Here is a 23,761-nt window from a genome sequence, read left to right on the forward strand (position 1 = left end):
TTCTTGCTATGAAGTAACTTAGTCTTGATTATGACATCTGTATGGAAATTTCACCGTCAAGTGACATTTTTGCTGGGTTGCTTTCTACTGGTTTTGGTTTAATTTTTTCCCCAAGTATTGTTGCAACAGTGTCACAAAAACTCGTTCTCATAATTCTCTTCTATTTCTTGCGACTCGCTGGATGACTTTTCTTCATTGTACAATGAGTACTGCAAATCTGAAAACAATAGGTGAGCCTGAAGTACTGTCTCCACAGCAAGGAGGTGGACACCAAGACACAACTGTTGAAATCAATAGCATCTGATCCTTAGAATTATTTTCTTCTAAGCTAGCACTCCAAATATTTTCTAGGACTTTAGTTTATCCTTGACCATTCTCGAGGGATTTTGATTTTTTCTTCTGCTGTCATTTTGGGTTTTTTTTAGTCATGTCAGGGCACAAATGGGTAACTTCAAATTCAAGCTTAAATCTCAGAAATTAAATTATTTGTAGCCATAATTTGAGAGAGAAACCATACACGGAAGTGCTTCACAATACTTTTAAGGGACCTGTTTATTTCAGTAAGTTCTTCAGAATAAACGTTCACAGGAGAAGTGTTCTGGGACTGATTTTGAAACACATATTGTCCAGTGTAGATGACCTGTTTCTTTTCAAACCAAAAAGTAGGAATGAAGAGTATCAGCTATTTTTTCAATATTGTACTAGTCACATACAGAATTTTTGTATGTGTTTAGTGATTTATAGCGCCTGTGGTTTTGGGTGGCCAACTTGACGTCTATAAACATGATATGATTCTCAAAGGAAGAGAGAGCAGAGTGCTCTGAAATTGTCCAGCTATTGAAAGTCATAAATAAAGCTTCTTGGCAACGTAAGTGGAATATATGAGTCGTCTTGGGTCTTTGACACAAGCTGGGCACTTGACATCACCAGTGTGAAGACTGAGTTTGTTCTATGCAAGAATTTTTGGATACAGGTTTACAGGTGAAATTGGAGTACCCTGAACTGTGTAGATACCCCTTAGGGAGAGAAACCAACAGGGGTTGTGTCATCCATTTGAAGCTCATAAAGGCTCAATAGCTGGGCTGCATTGAGATAACCAAGCAAGTTTTGAGCAAGATGGAGTCAGAAACAGAAAAGCTGAATGAGCCAGTTACTGTTTGAGTGAATATATCTCTTTCTCAGCATGTTGAATTAGATGTGTGCTCCTACCACAGCGTAAAAACATAAATAAGAATAGTTATTATTATTTAAGCTGGAGAAGGACTTTTTACAAGGACGTGTAGTGATAGGACAAGGGGCAATGGCTTTAAACTGAAAAAGGGTAGATTTAGATTAGATCTAAGGAAGAAATTCTTCCCTCTGAGGGTGGTGAAACACTGGCACAGGTTGCCCAGAGGAGTCGTGGATGCCCCATCCCTGGAAGTGTTCAAGGCCAGGCTGGATGAGGCTTTGAGCAACCTGATCTAGTAGCAAATGTGCCTGCCCATGGCAAGGGGGTTGGAACTAGATGATCTTTAAGGTCCCTTCCAACCCAAACCATTCTATGTTTCTGTGATTATTGTGGAGTAGCTTGTATAAGGTGAGTTCTCCCCCTTGCTTGCCCCATGGTACACTGCCTCTACATTTTTATTCTTACAGTGTTTGTCATTACGACTTGAACTGATTCCCAGCATGATAAAGTTGAATGATGTTTGCTTTCTAATGCCTACGCACTACTACAGTTAGTTGTCTCCTGTTAGAGCCGTTTTCTCAATGAAGTAAAGCTTGGTTTAATGAAAGAAATTGCACTATCCAGCAGCTGTTACTTAGTGTTTTTATTTATAACAGTGTGCTACTTCCATTGAGACAGCCCTTTGTTTATCTTATGCTATACTACTTCATAGTACTATATTTCTCAAACGTGTCAGCACAGAGGTAATTCAAGAAAGACTGCAGCTTTGTCCCTGGGTTTTTTTTCTGCTTAACATGACTACAATGTATATTTAACTCAAAAGGTAAATGTTACTTATCTGGTATCTGTTTGTCTCTACACTGTACTCTTAAGTTTTCTTTAAGGCAAATCGATGAAAGACAAGGAATAACTGTACATGGCAGATGCTAATTATTCTGCGACAGGAAGCTCTGAGATCACACTGAAAGGGGCAAAGGATAAACATTTAGAGAAGAGACAAGAAGTCTTGCAGGTTGCGAAAGTGCAGTAGAAGGGTCTCATTGGATCCCATTTACCACTAAGGTTTTATGTAAAGGAAATGCTGTCTTTTAACTAATCTAGAAAAGTGATTTAAAAGGAATTTCTGCCATGCTGGTCCTGCAGGATTTTTGAACTTCCAGCTGTATTTTCCTCTTGCCTTTCCCTCTCTCCTCCCACCACCCTCTGAGATACCTCCCTGCAGTCATTTGCAGCTAGGCAGATGAACTTAGTAAGGAAGCATTTCTTCTAAAAGACCATCTCCTGGCACTTTGCCTCTGTCAGCATGAGGCTACTTTTTGTCTCAGTGGGTGGGTGGTGAAACAATTTCTTCTAAAAGGTTTCCTGATTATTTTCATAGTGCTTTTGTAAATGTCTGTAGTGGGTGTTCTTCTTTCTGGGTTTTACCTGCTTTAATTTTTACTGTACTGAACTACTTTGCTCCTGTCCAGTTCTGTATTAAACAAGCTCTGCAACCCATACAGAATTGCTTTGAAGCTAATTAAGAGGCTTAAAGAAGATTGATGAGGATTCCCCTCCAAAGAAAGGAAACCTCAGATTCCATGATATGCTGTGTAGTGGTAATAGTTCTCTATTACTTCTTCTGAGTCTGGTTCATCCTGTATATAAGAATACAAAAACTGGTGGTTAGTAAGAGTTGCTCTTACAGGTGGCCATTGGCTGTCTATGAGGCCACTGGTGGTCTTGGGTCTATGCCACTGCTGCAATAAATAAGGCATTTTGGTTGTGACGTTGCTATAGTCTTTAGCCCCAGACCAGTATCAGTTCTTTTGTAAGGTCAGAGGCAATGAGGAATTGAATAGGCTGTAGAGAAGTGGTGTCCACAGCAGTGCACAATTCCGTTTGAATCGATGATACTTCTACCCTGGCATCTCAAGGAGAGGATTTCTCCCTGCCTGCCAGTGCTGAAGTGTTCAGACTGGCTGATGTGAAGGCAGGGTCTTTGTGACTTGCCTTTCTGAAGCACTGGGTAGCAGCTATTCGGACTTGTCAGCGGGAGGTGTTGCTGTGTAGCAAAGTTCAGCCGCAGACACCCTTATCTCTGTACTTAAATACAGGTTTGAACACTGTGATGTCACTGTCTGTGTACGAAAACTTTCTCCAGGGACTACTCCCTTAAGTTTACTCTTCCAATCATCGTGGGCCTTTCGCAAAGCTTTTGTGATGTTTGGGAAAACGTGAGCGACGTTAAGTAATTTACTATGAAGTCCTTATGCTTTTCTTCCCCAAATCTGAAAAAACAAATGTTGGTGTAAGTGTGATGAGAAATCATCATTTCACACTTAATGAAGGATATACTTTATGTGAAACTGGATGCTTGAAACACAGTTCCAGGAAATAAAACCTGAAGTAGTCGTTCCATTTGATCAACTACTCAACACAGCCACGTGTGCTTCACTTGTACCTGTGTCTGCTGGGACTCAACGGGATGCTGTGCTTCTCCAGCGCTGCCTGTAACTTTCTGGTGGCCACTAGTGGAATCACAGCAGCCATGTGTGAGGGCAGCTGCTCTTATCTAGAAGCAGAAGACAATTGTTAAATTTCACAAGACTGCTATGTCCTGTATTTGTTTCAAATGAAAAGGAATTATCTCAGTAAAACTAATATAGAAGACATTGGAACAAAAGACATTTTAAAGACATTGTCGTGATGTTGTTAAACCATTAAACCTGAATTATTGAATACGCATTTTTAGTAAGGAATATTCTAGCATGACTTATATGCCTTTTTAGTTGCTCTTTGTAAAATTCTTCATCATTTCACACAATGGATGTCAATCTAATGACAAGTGTAACTCTTACCTGGTTTTGATCAAGCACACAAAGACATGGAAAGAATTGATATCTCTGGTATGTAGTAGCTAATCTTGAAAGAGAGGTTGAGAGAGACATTTTTAGAATCACTAGTGGCTTTCTAGGAATAATTAGCCTACTGTGACTTAGGGAGTGTTTTCAAGTCCCAGAAGTCAAAGTTTCTTTTCATATGGAAAATTCCTGTATTATCTGCAGGAAATAATTCTTTTTCAAAAGCCAAGCTAAATACTTTTTAATTGGATTTTAATTCTCTTTGCCATTAATGAACGAGTCAGGAAAATGATAAATGGTTTATAGACATTCAGATAATGTTCACAGCTTAAAACTATATGCATTAGAACTGTTTGGCCAAGATTATTTTTTATTTTGTTTTTTACAGCAGTATTTCAAAACTTGTGTTGAATCTTACCTTTATAATTTTAAATCTGTACAAGTTTAGGATTTTTTTTTTTTGCTTGGAAGAATTTTTGGTTTTGTAAAAGTAAGATGATTTCAGGTGTACATGCACTTTTTTCCCTGAACAACTGTAATTAGATGCACCTTTTAACCTCTCCATATATAAACAGGGAAAACATTTCTGAAAGGGAGAAAAAGTGAAACTGAATACTCACAAATCGCTACATTCTTAAATTTTTAAAAATTGAAGTTTCTATTCAATTTCAGTAGTTTTAGGTATTTTTAATTACGTGGCACAATGTGGGTATTCAGGCAGATTAGTTTTATTTCTTTATTTGTTGTGATGATTGTATCACTTCCTTTAATATTCAAGTATACTGATTTCATATTTACTCACAAGAGAAGTGCATAGAGGATGATTGCCAAAAATATTTTTCGTTCTGTGTTTTAAGTCTCATTGTCTGGCTATGTTATCTCTATAGTCAAATGAAAGAAAAACGTTGTCTTTAACCACTCTCTTTCAAAATCTCTTGGCTTTTCAAAAGCTAAAATACTTAGTTTTGCTTCCTGGTGAGTTGACATAGAGAAGATGCTTCTTGTCACTGTAGAGGCAGAAGTGGATAAATTTAAAAGTTTCTGAATTTAAGTCCGCGTCTACAACGCTGATTGTTCCCCTCTTCCCTAAGTGAAGATTCACTTAACATAAATACGGCACATGTAAAGTAAGTAATAATTAGGAGGACAAAGACCTCCCCAGGACTGAATGTACAGAACTTTGTTATCCTATTTAACTCCTATCACACAGCTGTTAACTGTAATTACTTGTAAAATTTACTCTGTAAACTGCCTTGGAAGTAAACTTCCCCTGTCTTTTTTAGGTGAAAATGGAAGGTAAATTACTTTCAAATGCTAAATTTAAAAAAAGGAAAAGAAAAAACAAACAAACAAAACAACAAAAAACTCCAACACTGTATGTACATATGTATGCACTAAAGAAAAATGACTGAGATTGTGTGGTTTATATAGCTTAATCTTCCGTAGTTCTAGTAATGAGTAATTGTGTGAACTATGTTGCTTTCTCCCGGGTCCTAATAAGAAGAAAGGGGCTGTAAATTTATGCCTCAGGTTCCGGCATCTGAATTGAAAGTGATTTTTTTGTGGCACTGAGACCTCTCTGCTGTGTGACAGATAGGGACATTAGCGTGAACTGAAGTTAGCTACAACTATTTCAGAGCAGCTGTACTGCTTCAGTGGTGTGGTCCTAGAATAGCACAAAGGGTTGCATGCAGCAGGAGTGCCCTGTCAACCACACAGCATTGCTAATGCATTCCTAGAGGCCGAAAATATTTATTTTTGGCATGTCTCCCCTTGAATGGTGAGTTTCATCCTTTGTAACAATATATCTAAAACATTGTCTCCAATCCTTTTCCCCCCAAAATCACTGTGCTAATTTGTCCACTACTTATGTGTGCTAACAGCTGTGGTGACACGAGAGTCTTTATTTGAAAATATATGAGCCATGAGTAATATGATGTGGCCAGTACAAGTGGATCACTCCTAGCCACGATAAAGCAGAAAACAGTAGTACCCTTTTATGAGCATTTACTCCTGCGAAAGCTGACAGCTTCTAAAATTAGGCATGAAACATCATCATGGGAAATTCTTTCTAGGACTCGCCATTTCCAGTTTACCTTAATCTTTGAGATAGAAGCATGTCCCTTTATTGGTTACATGAATAAACCATTGGACTTGCTTCAAAGATAACACCTAATTTAAAGGTGAGATTAAATCAGTTGTTGAAAATAGTCTGTTTGAAGAAGCTTAAATAGCTTCACATATCTCGGTGTTTCAGTGAATTGATTTCCACCCCCCTCCCGTTTACTCATCTTGGAGGGAGAGGTAATCATTATTTTAGTGAAGATAGGAGTGAAAACTCTTAAATTGCAAATGTCACCTTGACATGCATCTCTTTTTTTATGAGTTTTCATTTAATGGTATGTTATTTAATTTTAGCTGATGATGATAAAAGCCCTACTGAAGACAGTTTTCAGAGAGTTGTTTAAAAAAAATAAAAATCCCTTTGTTCAGAAAGAAGCAGAAAAATTAGTGGCATCCTTTAATCATCAGGAAAGGACTGGCCAAGTGTCTGGAAGCATAGGAGAGTCAGGTGCTCGCCTTGTGTGAATTGCCAGCGGCAACTGGAGTTGATGAATAGCATTTTAGAGAACAGTCTCTCTGTAACTCCTCATCACCAGCCTCAACAGTTCTTCTGTCCACCAAGTATTTTATTTGCTTTTAGTATTCAGCTAAATACTAAACATGAAAATCCTTTGTGTTATACTGCAGTGAGTTCTGATGAGCGCTTTGTCAGTATAGTTGTGGAAGTAGTTGGAAACAGTTATTTCATCTGTGTAAAAATGCCTTCAGGCTTTTGTTCTGATTTTTTGCATCTGCCAGGAACTGTGAAATACTAAATTTTATCCAGAATATGTCTACAGGTTTTGGTGATGCCTTTGGAGGTAGAAGTGGTTTCATTGGCTTCATTTGAAATTTCTCACGTTTCCATAGCAATGATTAAACTAAAATTAAATGCAATTATTTTGTTTTCAACATGCCATGAGGATTTTCATGTTTCACATTACAAGCAATGCTCAGAATAAATGTGTTGCACAGGTTCATATTACTGTTGAGGTTCATGTGCTATAAAAATAGATCCTGTTGATCATGTGCTTTATAAAGCGTGGTAGGTCTATTTCCTTTAAACATACAGAGGTTGTAAACATGCAACAAAATGATGAGAATGTCATTCTTCATTTTCTTCTTCTTTATTCTAATTAGACTAGAAGCAGTAAATAATGATGCTAAAACCAAAGCAATGAAAAGTAGTCAACCAGAACTTTATGACAAGCAGTAAACTGCATTCACACCCACACGTTTTGCTTGACTGGCAAAATAAGACACGCTGAATCCTAAATTAGAGCATGCAGGCAGATACATGCATCAAAACAAGAAGATATGGGAACTGTGTTAAGCAATTGCAGTCTGTGTTTGTCTACATGGAATTTAGCTTTTAAGTTCACAGAGTGCTATGGCAGTAATAAAAAGACATACGAAAGCATGTGCTAGGTAGATGACATCAGTTGCTCTTCCCTTATCCACCGACTCTGTAAAGCCGCCATAGAAGGCCACCAAATTAGTCAGGCAGAATTTGCCCTTAGTGAAGCCATGTTGGCTGTCACCAATCACTTCCTTATTTTCTATATGCCTTAGCATAGCCTCCAGGAGGATCTTATAGCCTCGGGGTGATCTTATAGCAGCTTTCCAGTACCTAAAGGGGGCCTACAGGAAAGCTGGAGAGGGACTTTTTACAAGGGCGTGTAGTGATAGGACATGGGGCAATGGATTTAAACTGAAAGAGGGCAGATTTAGGTTAGATATAAGAAAGAAATTCTTTACGTTGAGGGTGGTGAGGTACTGGAACAGGTTGCCCAGAGAAGTTGTGGATGCCTCATCCCTGGAGGTGTTCAAGGCCAGGTTGGATGAGGCTTTGGGCAACCTGGTGTAGTGGAGGATTTCCCTGCCCATGGCAGGGGGGTTGGAACTAGATGATCTTTGAGGTCCCTTCCAACCCTGACCATTCTATGATTCTATGATCTGCTCCATGATATTTCCAGGCACAGAAGTGACACTAACTGCCCTGTAGTTCCCCGGGTCTTCCTTTTTTCCCTTTTTAAAAATGGGGGCTATGTTTCCCCTTTTCCAGTTGGTGGGAACTTCCCTGAACTGCCACTACTTCTCAAATATGCTGGATGGTGGCTTAGCAACTTCATCTGCCAGTTCCGTCAGGACCTGCGGATGCATTTCATCAGGTCCCATGGACTTGGACACCTTCAGGTTCCTTAGATGGTCTCAAACGTGCTGATCTCCTACAGTGGGTGGTTCTTCATTCTCCCAGTCCCTGCCTTTGCCTCCTGTGACTTGAGCAATGCAGCTAGAGTACTTACCAGTGAAGACTGAGGAAAAAAAGTAATTGAATACCTCAGCCTTTTCCATATCCCAGCTAACCAGGTCTCCCATTTCCTTCTGGAGAGGGGCCCAACTTTTCCCTAGTCCTCTTTTTATGACCAGCATACCTAAAGAAGTTTTTCTTGTCGCCCTTGATGTCCCTGACCAGATTTAATTCTATTAGGGTTTTAGATTTCCTGAAAGCCAGCAGTTAGTTCAGTTGTCTTGTCTTGGATGCATTTGAGAGTTCTGCAGCGTTATTCCAACTGCTAGGTAATGCCTGAAAATGCACCAAGTGCTACAAAAGTTTCTGTCATGGTTTATGTTACCACCCTGGGTAGGTGAAGCGGTCGTTGAGACAACCTGGAAAGACTGGCCAATGCTTAGTCCACTTTTGCTGGTTATCTCCTTGCTTTGGTGAATTCATGCTGCATGTACAAGTGCTGCGTAGTCAGCTTTTTGCTGTTTTCACAACAAAAAAGTAAGAAACAGTGTCTTCAAAGTTTACTCCTTTGAATTGAATCTGGTATGTGGAGTGACTCCTCTGAGAAATGTTGTTAATGCCAATCTATTTGTACTAAAACCAAAAGTGACTTTTTAAATATCTTTGTTTGTTTTTCTGCTTGTGATTAAATATATGTTTTTACAAGCAAAGACTGCTACATCAAATGATATAAAGGAATTCTTTCTGATTTCAGTGATACGAGACCAGATCTTCAGGGTTTTACGTATTTGTTTCGTGGTAACATAGCTCTCTGTTATCCAGAACAATGTGATGTTTAGTGGAGTCTCACTAAGTCACCACCCTAACATGAGTTTTTGTCCTCTGTCCACTGTTCTCTATTTTTAATTTTTAAAAAGGACACATTTTTATAAATTGTAATTTTAGATTGGAAATCTGGTTTTAATTCTCTTCATTCTCCTTGACAACTCAGTCTTTGCTACTATCATATATGATGGACCATGCAGTTCTTGCATTTTCACAACCCCAGTCTTCCCTTGCAGAGAATCATATTGGTTTTGTAGCGTTTTCTGAAACCCCCTTGTACGTAGAGTGGATGGATAAAATATGTAAAAATGATAGACATACTCTTTGATACTCATTTTGATACATTGTCCAGAGCTGTTAGGCAACCAAGCGGGCGATGGCCAATACTAAACCTGACCTGGGCAATTGGTGCAGATTGTTGTTAACAGCAGTTGTGGAGAGTTCCAACGATAACAGCATTTCAGATTTCTTTTCTTTTCTTGTCTTAGGTTTTCTACCCTAGCAAAGATGGTACTAAGATCCCAATGTTTATTATTCACAAGAAAGGGATTAAATTGGATGGTTCTCATCCTGCCTTCTTGTATGGATATGGAGGCTTCAACATCTCAATTACACCAAGCTACAGGTAAGCAGGGTTATTTTATACCTTCTTCTGAAGTATCTGATGTTAACAACTCTCGCAGACTGAAGGCAGGATGGACTAGGGATCTGACAGAGTAATGTGTTTCAGGTCCCTGAGAGGCAAGATGGGGGGCATAAGGACTGCATATCAGTGTCCAGGCATCATTTGTCTGCTTTGTTAGTTCTGAATTCAAGGGTTTTGCCCAGGGTCACAGAAGAAATCTATATCAGAGCAGGGAAGTGCTGTGCTCTTCTGAGGTTTACAGCAGGCACCCTGCCCTTTGGGTTACACCTCTTCCTGCTCTGTCACTGAGCTCAGCAGAAAAGCATATGGACATATATTAAGCAAGTATTTGAGCCCTTTGCTGAACTTATAGCTTAGGAAGTTGGGTTTTTTCCTGAGTTATACAGTTACCTATGTCTAAATATTATAGAAAATCAAATATTTGTTTAAATGAATGTAAATAATTAAAATCTGGCTGTATTTTCATATTATACTTTTGAGGAGATTACATCAGACGCAAAATCCTACAGTGTTTCCATGTGATCAGGAAAGAGGAAAGATGATTCTGTCTTGAGAGGCACATGATATGGTGCCTGCATATGCAAAGCAACGCATTGTAAACCAAAAACATTGTGTGCAAAACAGGATCTGTAGCCCTCAAAAGCCATAAGCTTTATTGAATAGATGATCTCTTTAAGGAAAAGGCTTATTTCTTCAGCAAGGGAATTTGAATAGACTTCCCAAGAGGCGGTGATTGTCTGTAATACATAAGAAAGGCTCCTAGGCAAGGCAGGGGAAAACAGAAACCCGATGGATTGAATGGAGAGCAGTTTTTCAGATAGTAGAAGAGCAGCTCACCAACACAAAAAATAATCTATTATGAAACCATCCTATTAAGTTTAGGTGCTACCAGTCTTGCTTTAGAGTCAGCACATTTCAAGAAATCCTTTGTAGTGCTCGCTTTTCCAGGTCACTGTGATTGTGTTTCTAAATAGCATTTACAGTTTCTCCTCCTTTCTTGCAAATACCTTCTCTAACAATGGACCTCACATCTTGTGTTCTATGATTATTTGAAAGCTTTTGTTCTGCCTTGTAAAGCTACATTTTTAATTTCCTGTGGTTTTTGAGACACAATTATATAACCAGAGTAGTTTTTAAATTCCTTTTTAGATTAGACTCAAGCATTGATTTATTACGGTTTATTGTAGATGCTGAAAACCGTGATAAAACTTATCATGTTTTCTTTTTTAAAGTAAATATTATGTAGCTATTGATTTAAGGCAAAATTTCATGTACTGCAGAGCTGACATGAGCTGGCTGCTGGCTAAAGGAGAAAGTGTCTCACCGTGCCTCCTTCCACCTCCCATCCATTGGCCTTGGTGCTTGCTGGAACCTTTGCTAAGCTGATTTACCTTGCAGGAATGGCAGAAGACTATCCCAGCAAAACGGAGTGGGTGGTTTTCTGCCCTTTTGGCAAGTTAAAAATTGGCTCTCGTAGGAGTCCAGCAAACAGCAACAAGAGAGTGCAGCTGACAGAAGAGAGGAAGACAGGAGGTGGGAGCAGTGACCTATGTCTTCCTAAACCCTATGAAACCTTGATTATACAGTTCATAAAATAAGAATATGAATCTGTAAGTCCCTTGAAAGTAAGTGCACAGAGATCAGTCACCAAGTGCACAGAGATCAGTCACCTCCAGATCAAAATACATTATCCCGCTGACAACGTAAATAAAACGCAACTGACCACACCTCCTTCCTCATTCTCTCCCTGTAATATCAACGTATTCCTTCTCAGCCTTTCTCTTTCTAAAAGAAAAATAAGAAAAGCCAAACCCTTCAAATGCATCTTTATGTTTTATAACCTGAGAATTGAGGTTATTACTGTCCTAACAGTGAGGACACGTATTCCAAAACTAGACAGGCAAGATCAGGGAAAGGAAATTGTAATAGAGAATTTATTTCAGAACGGCAGGACATCCAGTTCCCCCTTCACCTGGCAGATCCAAGTAATGTTTGACTACATCTCTGTTACTATGTATACTGCAATACTCCACAAGGAGTTCCCAGGTCCAAGTGCTGTTCCAGCCAGAGCCCAACACCACAATTTGCTCATTATTTTTTGTAGATGACCACAGGCACGAGTGCTAGAAAGCAGCCACAGAATGGTCAGGGCTGAGGCTCGCCACGTTCTTCACCTGATCCTGAGCTGAGAGGTAGCTATGGCAGTGCAACTGAGTAGTAGCCTGCTTACCTTTAAAAAAACAAACAAACAAGGAAGTTCCTGGGTAAATACTCCTGACTTTTTATTTGAGCTTAAGGCTCTTCTGACTTTTCACAAAGCACTCCTCCTTTCCAGTGGTTTGGTTTTGTCCTGTATTTCTTCAAGCCAGTACAATGTTTTCTCACTGGTGTTTCACACCCATTAATGTGAGCCAGCTCTCTGACTTGGGGAGCTTATTTTTGCTTAATTCAGAATTGGATGTTGCTTTTCGTTTTTTCTCCAGCACAAAAAATGAAAATAAAATCTTTTTCACTGAAAGCAATAGAAACAAGCCAACAGGTTAGAGGATCTAGAAATAACTATGAGAATGATAGGCCGAAGTCATTAAGTCAGTTACAGTAGTGGTTTATTTTTGAATGCAGGCATGCATCTTTTATATGCTCCTCTGGACTGAAGAGCTGCATTTGGTAGCATTTCGAGTATGGTGCCCGCTAGAGCACTGTCATTAATTATACAGCCTGCATAGCGAGTGCAAGTGAAAGCTGATGGAACAGACACAAGGGGCTTGGCAGAGCTGCTGGGGAAATGCCATCACAAACTCACCAGTAATGCCTCAGATTGGGCTAATTACCCTGCAGGAACCAACGTGTTTCTCTTCACTGTTCTATATGTGCTTGTGTGGGTACAGGCAAAGCAATTTCTAATGCGTCCTGGAACACAGCTGATTGTGAAGCAGACTGTGAAATTGCCTTTTACTGCCACAGGGCCAGGTTGTGCCAAGCCTTTAAGCAAAGAGGTGGTGCCAGGAGAGACTGTAAGCCCAGAGAAAGGTCGAGCAACATAGCAGCCAAGGGTCACAGAGGGCAAGATTACTCTTTTCAGTTGCTTTGTTACCACTCCCTCCTGCTCCACAAAAGCCAAGAAAGCAACCCAGTTCCGTGATTCCCGATTTTTTCCCCATCACCAGTGCAGTAGCATGTGTTTCTCTGTGAGCTGTAACACCTGACAACAGATCAGTAATTCTGGGTGCTCCTTGAATCACAGCTCCTTATGTTGTTCCACACCATAAAAAAAACCATACCTGTTTTCTTATTTTTTGTGTTACGCTCCTTAAGAGCGATAGGGTCTGGAAGGAGCTCTCCAGGGAAGGAGCTATCTTCTGCTCCACTCACCCCTTTCTCAGCAGGGAGCTAGAAATGAGGCATTTCCTCTGCAGAATGAGACATTTCGTAGGCATCCAGGGTGACTGGGCAGTTTGCTGTGACTCAGACACCAAGTTGACTTGAAATCAAATCTGGAAGCAGGAAGCCACATGGAAGAAGACACGAGGCAGTAGCAGGGTTGTGTATAAAACTTGAATTTTGTGCTGTCTGATCACTTGAAATGTCAACTTTTTTATAAAGTTAGTAAGTCCTGATGATATGCTTGTAAAACCTGGTTCCTTGAGCTTAAAAGTCACTTTGAGAAAACTTGTTATAAGCTCTAGGCACATATACCTCAAAGTGTTTGTTAAGTTAGGGTCCTGACTCACTTTACTACTGACCATTCCGGTGTGGATATTAATTAATAGTCATTGGCAGTGACATTACTAGATGTATATGTTGGGGAATATGGGGTAATGTTTTCTGAAGAGCCTAAATACCAGTAGTATCGCTGAGAGTGAGCACAGATATACTAAACCTTACTTATGATTTAGACAGTGGTTGTTACCAGACTCTGGACTTTATCCCATGGAGGGTCTGTGTGACAGAAAAAATGTTTGCTTGTGGAAACAGGGACTAACTTCCTATACTAAGAGTACTTGCATACCCTATGAGATCTTAAGCCACTTAGAGCCCTCCAGAAATTATCATCAAGGTTCCACCTCTGTTAGAGAAGTCCACAGGCAGGACAGAACACACTCAATAATTGGTTTTGCGTTGCTCACAGATTCTTTGCTGGTTAAATATGCTGATTGCTCAGACAGGCACAGTTTCTTTCAGCAAATGGAAGAGGATGGACTCTGTTCTGGAATTTTTTTATTTGCAGGCAATATATTTGGTAGCAAGCTCTGACCTTACCTGCAATTCCTCTACTTGCTACCTTTGATTACTAGGATATCAAGTAAGTTTGGACCAAAAAGTTTCTATTGATTTTGTGAAAGAGAGAGGGAAAAGAAGTGCAGAATATTCTGGGAGGTTTTGTGGCTCTAACATACAAAAAAATTAAGAAGCCACAATCTCATGAGGCAACCTACTTTCAGGCTACTCCACATTAACTCTGTAGCAACCTGTCAAAATCAGGCATCTTGGAGTTTGACAAAATAATGCTCTCTGACCTTTGCACAGTGTGCTTGTAGAATATCAATCTTGCATCTGATCAGCATGTCACAGCAATCTAAGGAAAATACAATTCACAGTGATGGACTTCAGAATTGATTTTACAGAAGGAGAGATAATTCATGCCTCCTGAGCCATCTGATGGCCACAGATAACCAGCCTAGGTGGAAGGTTTTTCCTTTTGATGGATTATGAAAATACAGAAATCTCTTTATCCGTTATCTTTCTGCTTTTCTTTTTGTTTCCTTAATCCTTTGTATATACTCTCAAGAACAAGTGCCAGCACATAGATGATTGCTTGGGAGGTACGAAAAATTTACCTGTTTTGATATTACATCCACATGAAACACACTGTAGGACTGCTGTCTTTCAAGACATTTCTCATAAACAGTAGGGGAACTTAAAGGTAAAAAGGCCAAATCCTTGTTCTTGTGGTTGAATAGGATTAATTTCTGCAGGTGGTAGTTTCTTGCATAAGCAAAGATTTCAAGAAAATAAGAAATTTAAACCTACTAGAGAGGGAAAAAAGATTTCTTGGGATTAAATTTTAATTTTTTACTGGTCTCCTTGGCATATGTGTGGTTTGCTATCTGCAGCTCAGCTGTGTTAAGCTACTGCCTCGACAGATCAGAGATGTATTTCTCTTCTTAATTGTTAAATGTAATTTAAATTACTTCAGTCTCTTTTAAAAATATATCAATAGCTTTGATACTTTTACAATTTGGCATTGTAAAAAAAAAATTCTGCTACTTCAGCTTTCGGCCAGGTTCTAGAGATACTAGGGAAGGCAGAACTTGTAATTTTATTTTTTACTATTTGTTTTGTGTTTAGCAATGCAAGTGAAAAATAAATAAGAAGAGGATTGGCTAAAACTTGACTGCAGACCTGGGCACAAAACAATGGTAGAAGCAGAGTTTTTCTTTGCAAACACAGTTTTATAAAGGTCCCCAAAAAGTACATTAAGCAGAAGTGGAAAATACCTTCTCATAAGCAAAGATCAAGGGCTGATCTTAAGTCTCAATTCTTTGCTTTCTTCATTTGGGCTAAGCCTTCATTTCCTCTCTGAAAAAGCGGAGGAGGAGCAGTTCGGAAAGCTATAGGGGTCCAGTGGTACTGCACAGCTCTAGTCCCTACACTGAAGGCTTTAAAGGTAATGAAAAAAAATGGTGATATGTTCTGGAGGATCTTCTGTTAGGCAGAACCACTGGCCACTCTCCTCCGAAGCGCAGAACTAAAGAAGGAAGAGTGGACCGGCACTGGTTCTTTCCTCTCCTGAGGCTGCAGAGTTTCATTTCCATGGATAACCATTGAAAAAAGCCTGGCTACTCAGGTTTGCCATCAAGGAGGACTTATTCATGATTTTGTCATTGATTTTGGGAGAGATCTTTCCCTTAAAGAATTTTTGTAAAAGTGGGAGGAATACAAAAATTGGAAATTAAAAATAATCCTCTATCTGTTTGCTTTTTCAGTGTGTCAAGACTTATTTTTGTGCGACACTTAGGGGGTGTTCTAGCAGTGGCGAACATCAGAGGTGGTGGTGAATATGGAGAGACCTGGCACAAAGGTAAATCAGTCCAAGTAGAGGAACAAAACTGTGGACTTAGTGAAAATTACAACATTTTGTCTTCACTCCCTCTTCCATACTCACATCTCCTTTTGCTTTCTACTTATTCTGTAGAAAATTAAATTTTTTCCTTACTCTTGTGTTAGATCTGTATGTTGTCCAGTGTTGTCTGATGAGTTTTGTTAGATTGTTTTAATTTTTGCAACCTACTTAAAAATAGCTTTGCACAAACACAATATTTTCCAAGAAAATTATTGCGTTTTTTTAAGCAAGATCAGGTTCCCTAGACGTAAGGATTTGAAAATGCAGCTATTTATCTTGAACTGATTTTCAAAAAAAAAAGTCTGTCTGTTGCAGGAGGCCTGGCTTACTTTGACATACCTCTCTCATTATTTGCAGGTGCCCATGACCCCATAATTCTAGATCCCCAAGACAACAGCACTGACTATTTAGACTCTGGGTACCACACAAAAAAAATAAACCATTTGCAGAACCCTACAGAAGGTGTGAGCTTTTGAGTTTAGAATGCAGCTTTTCCAGATTGTTTTTGCACAATTTATGAATAAACCCTTTTTTTTGATATTTAGTGACTGTGATTGAAGTTCGTACGCAAACAGTCAGCTCCACAAGTGCAGTGACATGTCATCCCCCCTCACTCTCTCAGGGGATCCAACGTCTTGTAGGCAGGCATTTGACCTTTTTGGTTTTTTTTAAGCTGGGTTTTTATGCTGCAAGGAAACCAAGTCACTCACTGCAAAACCCTGTCAATCTGTTTTCTTCTTTTCTTAATACCTTTGATGTATTTTTCTCGCAAGTTTTCCCCATCCAATCCTTGTCTTAATCCTTTGGTCGTCTTTGTCCACTTACCTTACTGTTGACAATTTTCTACATCCCTTCACCAGAGGAAAAAGCTGGAAGAAGTCCTACTCATCACTCTAACATACTCATCATTGTTTAATGGTGACGCCTTATTCATATCCCAAGCATCTGGTGGATAAATTGCTGGAGATGTCAGCAAGGCAAATGCACCAAAACAGTGATGTTTATGATGCAGCAATTTGCCATGGGATTAATCCATAATTTTTTTCTCAAACAAAACGGTGTTCCCAGATCATTACATCTTGGTTTTACTGTTTCATCTGCGGTAACTTTTTGTCTGGGTCATTTCCTCACAATTGAGTTAAATATGTAATAGTTTCATAAATAGAAGCATATATGCTTGCAGATACAGGATATTACTGCTAAAGATGAAGTATCCTTCATTAATTTTAATTTGTCAATTGGCTTGTAATAGGTTTTAATAAAATTTATCTTAATATTATAATGCTTCTTTGGTCCACCTATTTCCTGCTTAATTTTGACCCAAGTCTTTTACCGCAGTTGCTTAATGAGATGTGTATCTGTTCTTTGTTAATTCTAGAAGCAATTACAAAAGTCTGTTTACTTAGGTTTAATCGTATAGATAGGATTCTGACCTTACATCAGACCAGAACTTTACGCAAAGAGTAAGATTTATTTCTCCTTTATTGCCACACACTTGAAGACTTTTTCATTGTCCCAGTATGTGTCTCTTCAATGGTCTTGTTCATGTGAGAATGATATGTATCTGTTAAAAAAAAAAATTAAAAAATTTACTAGTCCCTGTTCTACAAGATCTATATGACTAAATGTCAGAGTTACCTTACCAGACTTTTGCAACATAGAAATTAAGCATCCAGTATAAACTGTGTGTCTAGGATCACTGTACGGACAATGGAGATAAGCTGGAAGTGTTTCTCTATCTCACTTATTTTAGGGTAGAATTAATTGTCCTGGAGGTTCCTGGACCATAGTGGGAACCTTAGGCAATTAGCTTAGAATAAACATCCAGCTTTTACACAAAGCAGGAGGAACTAGATTTGCACTTCTGCATCCACTGAGCCCCTCGCTTATGTGGCTGGACAACCTTTGCTACAGGAATACGAGGATTTTCTTATAGTTCCTATAAGAATAGTTCCTATTTCTTACTAGCATTTAATTGCCTGAGAAAGGACATACTAGGTCTTAAGGTAGGATAACCTTTGAGAGTAGAAGCCAGTTTTTGTCTCTTGCCAAACAAGCATTTAAAGCAAGAAGATTATGAGATTTGGCCAACCGTGAGTTCTCTAGGTTGATATTCTTCTGCTCAAATAGTTGAAAGACTGTAGGGCAAAACCGTCCTTTTTCTTCCCTATCTCACCCTTCATAATCTTTTTGTTTGAGAACTGAAAGTCTTACCAATAGTGTCATCTGGACCTACGCCTTCAGTCGTGATTTATTCCTCATACATCTGATCACGTTTGGACTTTTGTTCAACAGGATGGCAGCATCTTAAGAATTTCCATGTTGATAGTTAATTAATAAAATTTCAAACAAGGATGCAATTCTGAAGTCCCTTTTTGATCATAGCTATATATCATCTGATTTGAAAACAACTAACTGAAAAAAAAAAAAAAGTAAATTACCAGCCACGTATTCTATGTCCAGGAAATTAGAAGTGCTTATTTTATGTAGCTTATTTTTTAAGCTGAAGCTTTATTGCCTTAAGAAACTGTCACAGAGTTTAATGCTGTTGAAGTCCCATTAGATCAAACCTCAAGTGGATTGTATGTGGTCATTTTGTATATATTTTGCAATACAAAGCTTTTAGCTTTAATTTTACTGATTAGGAATGTTACCTGGCACTCACTCCACAGTATGGATATGTATTATTCAGAGTTTCTGAAAGCATTAGAGTTATTGACAGAACCATCTTAAACCCTCTCTCATTTTTGCTGTCTTTCCGAGCTGCATCAATTCTTAAAACGTTCATGAAACTGGAGTCATTCCCAGGGACTTCTGCACACATGTTTTTCTGAAGAGATGGTATCAAATGGATTTTATGGCATCAACCGATTTGTTTTATTTGTGTGCTAGGTGGTATCTTGGCCAACAAACAAAATTGCTTTGATGACTTTCAGTGTGCTGCCAAATACCTCATCAAGGAAGGCTACACATCCCCAAAGAAGCTGACTATTAATGGCGGTTCAAATGGGGGCCTCTTAGTTGGTAAGAACTGCTCGTGTATTTCCTGGGTTTCGTGCGTGGTTTATCAAAGTAGCCAGATAAAAATTTATGAGATCCTCTTTTCTAAAGTTACCAGAATATCAATGTATTAATATATATCAGGTGCTAAATATATACAATTGTACTTCATTTGCTGTTTGCGTAGGACATTGGGATTCTGCGGTCTCTAGCGAAGGCTGGCTGTTAAAAGCCATGCTTAAAAGTACTGTCTTGTGTGGTAGAGCTAACCCTGTGGTAGAATCACACAGTAAGAAAGAATGCTTTAAAAAACATTGGGGTTTTGATTTTTCTTTCTTAAGGCTAACCGTTACAAAATAATTACTGAATAACCAGAAATCTGTTACGTAGCATCTGGAAACTTTGTGTGGTCTGTAGCGTAAGCCAGAATCCCATGTCCTGCAGTCCTTCCTCAGAATTTCTCGTTCACTCTTTCTATAGTCGTGCATTCTTGTTCTTAGAGGGCAAATGAAAACATGACGGTTCTGCGTTTAAAGCCTTTGTACAGGGACATGTAGCAATTTGACTCTACTTTCATTGTGTAGTTAAAACGTGACCACAATAAAATCATTAGTGTCTCTGGTGAGAAACGTAAAACACAATTAGAGCTACTTGAAAAAGTCATGGGCTTTTGAGGGACTGTGTAAATGTAGCACTTTGTAACAAATGCATCTTGTTCACGTATAATTCACTGCTGTGTTCTTAAATTCAAGGACATTAATAGCCACCTCTTAAACAGAAAAGCTTGTCACAAAAACATCTCTTAGTCTAAGTGGTACGTAAAGAACTACAAAATTTATTTCTGATTGAATCACTGTATCTCAAAGTCGTAGAAGTAAAAGGGAGGTGATTTTGTACAATTTTGAAAGAGGGAAACAGAAATGAATAATATCAGGGTTTGTCTGTATTTTTTTTAAACAGCACGAAAGGCATATGACAGAGTTGAGCTACTCACTTAAGAAAGAAAAAAAAAAGCATTTCAAGTTCATAAACCACTGATTTATAGAAAATGAGCAGATTTACTAGGTCCACTCTTTGCTTGCTCTCGTTTTTATACTCTCTATTTATCTGCTGCTGAGTACTGGCTCTATTGATTCTATTTTATTTTTCAGTGAACTAGCATCCAGCATAAGAAGCAGGATTTGGAGTTGGTCTAAGCCATCTTGGCTATTCCTGCATTCTTACTTTTGAAAAGCAATTGTTTTAAAGATAAATAACAAGAACATGTAAAGTAGTATTTTTTCCTTCTTACATGTTTCTTAGTTATGGGTGGCAGGAGGTGTTTGTGCCTTGTAAATAAGAGCACCAATAGAAATGGATGACTATGGTAAAAGATTAAAGGGTTTGCCCACCATTGGGAGTGCAAGCATTGCACAAGTCAATTTTATGTGAGCAGAAATATGTGTAACTTACAACATATTTCAGAGCTTCTGAAAATACTATTTTATGGTTACATGGACTTCAGTTTCAGTCAGGATGAGATTCATCCTACCTAGCTTTAGTCATCAAAAAGCCTGTGTTTCTGGCCGAACAAGTCAGCTGGGCTCGTTGTTTAGGTAAGGGGAAACGAGTGACATCTGCAAAGTGTAGTCATTCAGTAGGAGAGACAGGTGTTAGGAATCTAGACCTCCCTGCTCTGAAAAATGTTTTGTTAGAAACCTTCCCTTGCAGATGGATTATAATCCAGCTGGATTTCTGTGCTCTTGATGAGCCAGATAGGGATTTTCCTTGACTGGGTAGAATTCTGCTTTTTCATCAAAGCAGAACTAAATTTTGCAATAGTTGTTCATGCAACATTAGAGAGTATAAGTCATGCTTAGGTGGAAGCATGACTGCTTCCCACTGCTTCCCCAGCATGACCCACTGCCAGATTTTCTCAGTTCTTGTTTTTTGAAGAAAAAACTGACAAGGAAGAGTATTGTCACTCTTCCAAAATACTGTTTCCTTTTAGTCTGACTAACAGGAGGTGTCTCTGAGGAGTGCAGAGCCTTGAGCTCTTGCTTTATTCAACTGCTGAACAAGACTTGCTTGTCCTGCAGCGTGATCCCAAAGCTGAGTAGAGCAGCACAGCTGTGAGCTGAAAACCTCCTTCATGCAAACGCAGTTTTGACCTGCCATGTTTGCTTAGACAAGCAGTTCTGAGGTTTTGAAATCTTGCTTCTGTACTGAATTTTAAAGCTCAAAGTATGTGTAGACAAGTAAAATTCACAAATAAATTGTTGTTCCAGGTTACAGTTTATTAATACATATAATTGAGTATTATGGCTAATTAAAGGGATGCAGTGGGAATGAATGAGTGTCTACATAAGTGAATTCTTACTGAAGTAACTATTTAGGGAACTAGGAACAACATTTTTTTATAAAATCCTGAGCAACACACAGTGCCTTAAGAGACACTACAATAAAGAGTACTAAAATTAAACGTTATGATAGTTGTTTTGGCTTTTTTTCCTACTAGAATATAATTTATGTTCGTAAAAGGAAATAACATGAAGGGGAGGGATCTGATCAACAGCTTCGGTTAAAAGGATAAAGAGCATTTATGTGGCAGCTACTTAAGGCACTATATATACCTTATGATAATGGCTCAGAAAGGGCCCAGGAAGAGTTAGCATAGTTACGTATCAGAGATCATCCTTCAGAAAATAGAAATCACATTCAAATTAAGAAAATAGGGTAGAGGGTAAACTCTGACAGGGACCGAGGGTAAACTCTGACAGGGACCGATGGACCACAGGAGACTGATGAGCAAATTGCTTCCAACATAAAGATTAGCAATGAAAGCTTTCTATGCACATCAGAAGCGGGAAGCTGGCCAAGAGTATCTGTGGGACTTACTGGTTAGTGAGGTGTAAAAGGAGCACTAAAGAAAGATAATATCAGACCAGAACAACTAAATGGTCTATTTGTACTGATGTTCTCTCCAGAGGAGCATGGGGAGTTCCCTGCACTAGAGTCTTCTCTTCATGGGAAATACTCTGAGGAGCTGACTCAAGCTGAAGCATCAGCAGAAGAAGTTTTGGAATAAATCAATCAAATGGAAAGCAGTGTGTTGCCAGGACCAGATGGTGCACACGCAAGATCCTAAGTGAACTCAGATATGAAATTACAGGCTACTAAGCCTGACTATCTGAGGAACAGAAGGGGTCAAGTGTAATGCCAATTTTTAAATGGTTCACAGTGATCCACAAGCTGCGGATGAGTAAATATGACTTCTCTAATGGGCAAACCAATTGAAACCAATAAATGATAGAATCATAGAATGGTTTGGGTTGGAAGGGACCTTAAAGATCTTCTAGTTCCAACCCCGCTGCCACAGGCAGGGACACCTTCCACTAGATCAGGTTGCTCAAAGCCCCATCCAGCCTGGCCTTGAACACTTCCAGGGATGGGGCATCCACAACTTCTGTGACATAAAAGCTGACATATAAAGGATAATTTTGCACGCTGAAGTTACATCTTGCAGATTTCTGTTAGAGCTATTTGAAGGAGGCAGGGAGCATATGGTGCTTGTAACAGGGATCTAAGAGGAGTTATTCCAGGATTTTCAAAGTTTTTGACAAGATTCCTCACATAAGGCTATGCAAGAAAGTTCTTGCTGAGCTGGAGGAAAGGTCGTGTCATAGCAATATCCTAGTTAGCAGAAGTCAAAGAATGAGAATAAACAATCCATTTTCACGATGGACAAAAATAAGGGGATACAAGTATGTGAGAAAGAGTATACCTACGTGTGGATGCACAGATTAGCTCTGAATTAAGAAAGGGATTCTGGGATCCATTGTAGTAGTTATGTGAAAACCTCAGTGCTCTTATTTCTTAAAATTCAAAAAAAAAGCAGGGGAATTGGTAAAATCACCAGGCAACAGATTTAAATCAGCAACAGAAATTGGAATTGAAGAACTTATTACTGCAGGATATGATGAACATTAGATGAATGAACATTAAGAAAGGAAATAGATGTATGTATGAAGGATATGTGTTTTGATGGCTGTTTAACAGGATGGCTGGAGATAACTCCAACTCAGGGAAACCTAAACAACTGGTTCAAAAAGCTGATAACGTACAGGAAATATCTGTCAGTATTTGCTTAATGCCTTTTCCCATATCATCTGCCAGTTGCCACTCTTATAAATTGAACACTAAGCTAGACGGACCTACTGTGGTTGTTTTTAAAATATATGAGGCAAGCATTATTCTTAAAGAAATTGTCCTTTCCAGTAGTAGGAAGATGGAAATCATTAAAAAAGAAAATACAATGGTAATTTGTTGTATTAAAATGAGGTTATTCCTCTGATTTTGCAGTAGTCTGCTTTTATCAAAACTCTTTTCATATGGGTTTACATAGTAATTATGGAAGAAAATTTTCATCAGGGAGGTTGGATTAGATGATCTCTAAGGTCCCTTCCAGCCTATGCCATTCTATGATTCTGTGATTCTATGATCAGTAAATGGAGGGCTTTTGCTCCTTAATGCCCTTTTCTTTGTTGCTACTAATATTGAAAGTTTAGACAGTGAATGGTTTAGGAAACTTCAATTCAGTATTCCAAAATCTCACATATTTTGAAAGTGCATTTCTCCTTTAAACCCAGTTTGCTAGTTTGGAAAGTAATTTTCAAAGAAGAGCATGTTTGGTGCCTGAAGAATCGGGAAATAGCTCTTAAGATCTTTTGAACATACCATCTTTGGGAGTTATAATTTTTATTTTGCCCAGAGAGGTGGTGGATGCTCCATCCCTGGAGACGTTCAAGGCCAGGTTGGA

At 38.8% G+C, this 23,761-nt stretch overlaps 1 protein-coding gene across 1 annotated transcript in view; it reads left to right on the forward strand.

The window, feature by feature from the left end:
• The window catches only part of PREP (prolyl endopeptidase), a 120,406-nt gene that overhangs the window by 93,053 nt on the left and 3,592 nt on the right, over positions 1-23,761 (forward strand). The window contains exons 11-13 of the mRNA XM_086608147.1: positions 9,682-9,818; positions 15,827-15,921; positions 18,856-18,987. Coding sequence (XP_086464273.1) covers positions 9,682-9,818; positions 15,827-15,921; positions 18,856-18,987 — 364 coding nt within the window. The remainder of the gene's footprint in view (positions 1-9,681; positions 9,819-15,826; positions 15,922-18,855; positions 18,988-23,761) is intronic.

The sequence above is a fragment of the Tauraco erythrolophus genome, chromosome 2, assembly GCF_009769465.1.
Source record: "Tauraco erythrolophus isolate bTauEry1 chromosome 2, bTauEry1.pri, whole genome shotgun sequence".
NCBI classification, from domain to species: Eukaryota; Metazoa; Chordata; class Aves; order Musophagiformes; family Musophagidae; genus Tauraco; species Tauraco erythrolophus.